This window comes from Phascolarctos cinereus, unplaced genomic scaffold (genome assembly GCF_003287225.1).
Source record: "Phascolarctos cinereus isolate Bilbo 61053 unplaced genomic scaffold, phaCin_HiC Scaffold_2;HRSCAF=192, whole genome shotgun sequence".
Taxonomy (NCBI): Eukaryota; Metazoa; Chordata; class Mammalia; order Diprotodontia; family Phascolarctidae; genus Phascolarctos; species Phascolarctos cinereus.
Window position 1 is genome coordinate 328,868,678 of NW_027555625.1, and position 6,000 is coordinate 328,874,677.

The 6,000-nt window shown below is 49.3% G+C and overlaps 1 protein-coding gene across 4 annotated transcripts in view; it reads left to right on the top strand.

Moving 5' to 3' along the window:
* The window catches only part of L3MBTL1 (L3MBTL histone methyl-lysine binding protein 1), a 71,793-nt gene extending 66,587 nt beyond the window's left edge, over positions 1-5,206 (top strand). For 3 of the 4 annotated variants that reach the window (XM_078150273.1, XM_078150276.1, XM_020998758.2), the window contains one exon: positions 258-5,206. In XM_078150273.1, coding sequence (XP_078006399.1) covers positions 258-392 — 135 coding nt within the window. In that variant the 3' untranslated portion in view covers positions 393-5,206. The remainder of the gene's footprint in view (positions 1-257) is intronic. The other variant, XM_078150275.1, reaches the window with a different exon arrangement.
* The last annotated feature ends 794 nt before the right edge of the window (positions 5,207-6,000 follow it).

Genomic DNA, 6,000 nt, shown 5'->3' on the forward strand with positions numbered 1-6,000 from the left:
CTTTCTCTCTTCCCTTCTTGTTCTTTTCATCTCTCTTCTCTTTTCTCTCTTTTCCTCTTCCCTTCCTGGTTCCTCCTTTTCTCTCTTTCCTGATCACCCTTTTCTCCTTTCCCTTCTTCCCTCTTTCTTCCTTTCTCTCTGTCATCTTCCCCCCTTGTCTTCCCTTTTCTGTCTCTTTTCCTACTTCCCCTTTTCCTTTCTGCCCTCTTTCCTTCCCTCCTCACCACCTTTTCCCTCTCCATCCTCCCCGACCCCAGAAGATTGATGGCGAGGCCTTCCTTTTGCTGACCCAGGCGGACATCGTGAAGATCATGTGTATCAAGCTGGGCCCAGCCCTGAAGATCTATAATGCCATCCTCATGTTCAGAAATGCCGACGATACCTTAAAGTGACTGTTTTCCTGGGTCAGGACTCCCAGTCATCGGGGTCCTCCCCTTCCTGCTGACATCTTCTTCTGGCCCCAGCTCCCCAAACCTACAACCCTATCCTCTCTCTGTCTTGCCTCTCCCTTTTGGGAGTCTCGTCTATTTCCATCCCAGGTTTGGTCTCCATGTTTCTGGGGTTGGTCCTTAGGGAGTGGGAGTGAAGGGACTTTGGAGAAAATGCAGTCCCCAACTCCAGAAGCCGAGTTTTCTCCTGAGGTTCCTCGCAAAGGCAGAGCATGGACTGGAGATAGGCCTTCCTTCCAAGCTAGCCCAATATCTTGGGTCCAGCTCTGTGCCCACACATTCTAAAGTTGTTGTGGGCGTTATTGGGTGCTGGGGGAGGTAGGGACAGGACTTTTGATCAGGGAATACCTGGAATGGCTGTAATCACATGGTCCCTCAAATCTCCTCAATAACTCTCCCTGGGACTTTCTTTTTTGGCAACTGGACTTTTTCAGAGCAGTCAAGAGCAACTTTTCAAAAGCTTTAAAAGCTTGGCAGAATGGGAAGCATCCAAGAGGAAGCATCTTCTTCTGACATAATTTTTCTGAAGTCTTCACCCACTTTTCTCTCCTTGTCAGATTTCCTATTCTATTCAGTTGGCCCACCCATTTACTACAGCTTCCCTCTTCTCCTTCAGCCTTAGCAAAGGCCTCAGCTCCTTTTCTGTCACTGGTGACCCTGCCTGACCACAGGCCTGGCTCCCTGGGCTAGGCCATCTCTGCTGGTAGAGCCCACCCAGGCCTGACCCAACTCCTCTTTTTTCCCCTCTGATATTCTAATCCACAGGGAGATTTGTTTTTAGAGGATCTGTGGCAAATCCCTCATTGCCTTCCTCCCCATTGCTGAGGAGGTCAGAATTTGAGCCAAGATGCCTTTTTTGAACATGCCTTGAGTACCAACCCTGGGCTATGTGATGTTCCAAATTCCAGTGCCAAGGTCCCAGCCCCAGGGTTTGGGAGACAGTCTAAGGTCTCTTTCAAGGCAAACAAAGGTTTAGATAATTTTTTTAGACCACTCCTTTGCTTTTCCAACATGCTCTCTTCTCATTGGCTAAAGTTCCCACCATCCCACCACCCCCAAGCAAAGGAGCTTGGGAGTGACTGCTAGTGAGAGAGAGGTTGGCCTAGCTCTTGCAGGACAATCTCTACCAAATCCCTGAGCAGCTCGTGGGGCCAGGGGAAGGGTCAGGTTCCCATTTCTGCAATCGCTGCCCCTCCCTGCCCCCCAAGGATGGGGATGGGCACTCTCATCATGTAACACCAGCAACCTGTCTTCACTGCTACATGTCTACAATCCACTTTGGTGTGTGGGTCAAACTCATGCTAGGCTTCCCATGGAAATGTCGCATTTTGACTCTTTACTACTGAATATGTGGGGTCACTTCTGACCTGTCATTTACATATTTGCTGCTTGCTCTTCATGAGAAATTTTTAAAAAGAAGAGATGTTGGGGGTGGGGGGAGGCTGTGAGTGTGTGTGTATGGGGGCGCATGTAGGCAAACTTTTCTATCTTTTTTAATGAGTTCTCTGGCATCTGTCCCTTCCTCATAACTGTCCTTCCTCTCTGCCACTGCCAAACTGTTTCCTACAAGGGTGGGGACTCCTGGGAACCTAGCCCTTCTCTGCTTCGGGGTGAGGGAGTGGGGAGAGGAGAGGGACCCCTGGCCCTGAGCAGTCACTGCCAAACCTGCCCTTTGACCCAGATGGCACCAACCCTTTTCCTGAGAAGGGGACTAGGCTGGAATGGTGGGATTCCTTTGATTCCGGCCTTACCGGTGAGGAATTTTGAGAATGTGGGCAAAAAAGACTCTCTTGGGTCCAGATCCTTACTATGAGCCCTCCTTGTGGTCCCCATCCTGAGTACTTCAGTGACTCGGAGCTCTTTGCCAAGGGAAACAGACCCCTGACCAGAGGAAGCCCTGTATCTACCTACCTTGTACTAGATGGGGAGGGCAGGGGGAGGACACCATTTTTTCACCTTCTTCTGGGGGCCCACAGAGTCAGCCTCCAAGGAGAACAAAGGCAAACCCAAGACCATAAAGTATATATCTGTCCATAGAGCACCAGCCTTGGCCCTGCTGGGGTTACAGGCTACCGTCCAGAACCAGTGGCTCAGTGGGAAGGGGCCCAAGGGCTGGGCTTCAGGTAGGACGATTACCTGCCCCACACAAGCTACCCCAGCCCCAATCTAAGCAGACCAGCTCTGCTCTGGCCCCTGGATCTGCTCAGGCTCTGCCCTTTAAACATGTTGAATGTGTCGTTGTAGAGGGGAGTAAAGCCTGGATGAAGTGGACCAGGGGGAGAGTGGATGTAGCTGTCTGTGTGTTGTGAGCATGTTGGGGGTGGGGGGTGGGGAGAGGGGATCATGTGTGTAAGGGAAATATATGAGTGGATGAAATTGTGTATAATGTGAACATGGGAGAGATGGGGATATGATCTGGGGGTGTGATATCTCTGTGTAGGGGACCCATATACAGTATCTGTGAAGTCATGTCTATCTGCATGGTGTGACCACATTAGCTGAAATGTGACCGGTAGTTGAGCGTTCCCTGTGTGCGTGTGTATACATGTATGTATGTGGATGGAGAGGTAAATGAGTATGGAAAGCACCTGTGAGAGCAATGTTATCTGTATATAGTATGAGTGTGAGTGTGGCCTTTGTAGGCATGTGAAATGTGTGTGATAAGATTGACACAGGGTTGTATGGCTATATGTAATATGAAGAATACGAGGACGTATGTATTGTGAAAATGGATAACATGTGGGGAGGGGAAAGGAGGGTGATATGGAGGGGTACGTGAGCCTATGGGTAGGAATTTCGGAGAGTTTATTTTGTGGAGGTGGAGAGGGTGTTGTGTCTGTGTGTGGTATGGAAGAGAAGCTAGTATAAACACAGTGAGAGAGGTATGTGAGTGTGTGGGTGTTATGTGTGAGGGGATATTGTGGTTAAGTGTGTGATATGGAAAAGATGCTACGAGCATGTGGAGCTGGGGGACGTCTTCGGGTGTAAGGAGCCCTGACCATAGGTGCTGACCTGAAAGGCCATTTGCCCAGGACAAGGTCAGGACTTAGGGAGAAAGTTAAGGGCTATTACAATTTGAATTTTTTTTTCTTTCAAAACAAAACAAAGACAAACCCAAAGCATTGCCCATTCCCACCCCCTCACCCCACCAAGGTGGAGCCATGCTAGGGTTCGCTTGAAGCTGGGGAAGCTGAAATGAGAGGCCCTTGGGCCCTCAGTCTGCAAGTTGCAGAGAGCCAAGCAGAAGCAGAAGGACATTCTTGTGGATGCATAGGGTGGAGGGTTGGGAATGGGACCTCTGGAGTCACAGAGGAGCCTTTCTTGGGGAAGAGAGGAGGGGGTCCTTGGGCAAATGGGGCAGGTCCTAGGGAACTGTGGGAAAGGGTATCCTGGTGCCACCTGCATCACTCCCTCAGAAGGATGAGAACTTGCTGTTGTCTTTGTCTATGGTGCTACAGCGACTACTGCTTATCCTGACCAGGGACTCTAAAGCCAAAGGCATTTTGGGATGGGGTGAGGGGGGCTGGAAAACGAGCTGCAACAGCTTGCCCAGAGTGACTTGGGACTTACAGGACCTGGCAGGAGCCCCCACTTCTGGGGTTTCCTCTTTGGTGGTGAAGCTCTTCCCCAGCTGATGAGGCAGCTTGGTGCCTTGGTGGGGGAGGGTATCTCGTTTCGTCACTGTCCTGCCTGCTCTCCACTCCCCCCCCCCCACTTCTCTGAGTTCGGCTGTCTGGGGCTTGTGCCAGCTGAATCACTCATACCCCATTACCTCTGCATTACTGCTCCAAAGTGAAGAGAGACCTCAGAACCCAGCCCTGGAAGACGGGTGACTCATTCCAAAAGGGCATGGCTCTAAAGTCCTTTGGGGTGATGGGGCTGAGTTTTGTCAAGGCCACGCTGGGGCAAAGAGGGCAAGCAGGCTGACTGACCCTCCTGTAATCTGGTTCTTGGGCCTGGCATTATTTTTTCTAGTCATGACTCTGTTAAATGGAGAGAAATGCTCTTTCACCCCCTGCCTTGAGGCAAAATGACTGGTGCTAGGTTAGCCTCTCCAGGAACCCTAGGTGAGGTGCTAGGACGGTATTTGTTTCCACTGAGGGATGAATCTGCCAGCAAAGACTTGTGTAGTTTGGTTGTGGAGAAAGTAAGAGGAGCCAGGGACTCTTGGAGGAAGAGGCCCTCACCTCTCCAAACCTGGAAGCATCCATACTTCCTGCATCAATGTCAAGCACTTTGGAGTGGAAGAAAAATCACAGAAGAAGAGAAAATTCAGCCATTGCCTTCTACCCCTCCAGGATGAAATCTTTGCACTTGGATGTGGGGGAGGCAATGGAGGCTGTTTCTGGCCTAACTTCTTTTACCCCTCTCCTCACATCCCCCCACCCCCACCCCACCAGTTTCTGAGGGAGGGGAAATCCCTCCCTTTGGCCCCAGCCTAGCCCTGGACTTGAGAAGGGAGAAGAACTTTCCATTTAAGTTTGGCGTTTGGGGGTGGGGGGATAACTATGGTGACAACAACGAAGGAAACTTTTGCACTTTTGTTCTTTTGCACATTTTTTGGGCACGTTTTTGATATTTGCACCATTTTTTGTGTTTTCATGAGGAAAATACTCTAGTTCAAGTGGATGCAGCTAATCTGGAGCTTTATGTCCCAAGTATACAGAGATTTAAGTGGGGGGGAAGTTACAAGCAAAGTGTGATGTGTTTTGTCAGTGTTTTGAAATTACCAGTAAATAAATGTGAACAGCTGAATCAAACAATGTCTTGATTCTCTCCATATGTTTCTTTACACTCCACCTGCTTCCCTGATGTCGTGGTCCTCTTGGAGAACGAAGGACAAACAGCAGCCTGCTTCCCAATATTTATTCACACGTCACCTGCTTCCCACAAGGTTCTGAGGTAGTTTATATAAACCTAGTATAAGACAAAACAAAAATTTTCTCAATGAAAAAAGTTGGGGGGCAGAGAAGTAGATGCAACCAGGCACCAAGGATAAATAGTTCTGACTGTGGAGCACAAAAGTTAGCTCTGTGTGAGTTTTCTGGAAGCCCAGCCAGAAAGGAGAATGCAGTGAGGTCTAAGGTTCTTGGCTAAAGAACATTGGATGTGGAGTCGAGACTGGCATGACCTAGGGCAAGAAACTTCCTTCTGAGCCCCAGTTTTCTCTGTAAAAATGAGAGAGAGAGTAGACTGGATTGCCTCTAAGAGACCACTGAAATTGGCGGTCCTACAATTTATGATTCCTTCTCTTCTAGATTCCTCTTTCGTCATTTGCTGTTCTGCAACACCAGTATTACAAGGATCTACAATTTCATAGGAAGCAATGAAACAAGCATTTAGTGAGCCCCGACTATTGCCAGGCACTGTGCTAAGCCCTTAACAAATATCTCATTTGATCCTCATGATAACCCTGGAAAGTGGGTGCTGTTATTATCCCCATTTTACAGTTGGGGAAAACAGGTTAAGTGACTTGCCCATGGTCACACAGCTAGTAAGTGCCTGAGGCTGGATTTGAACTCAGGCCTTGCTGACTCAAGGCCCTGTGCCC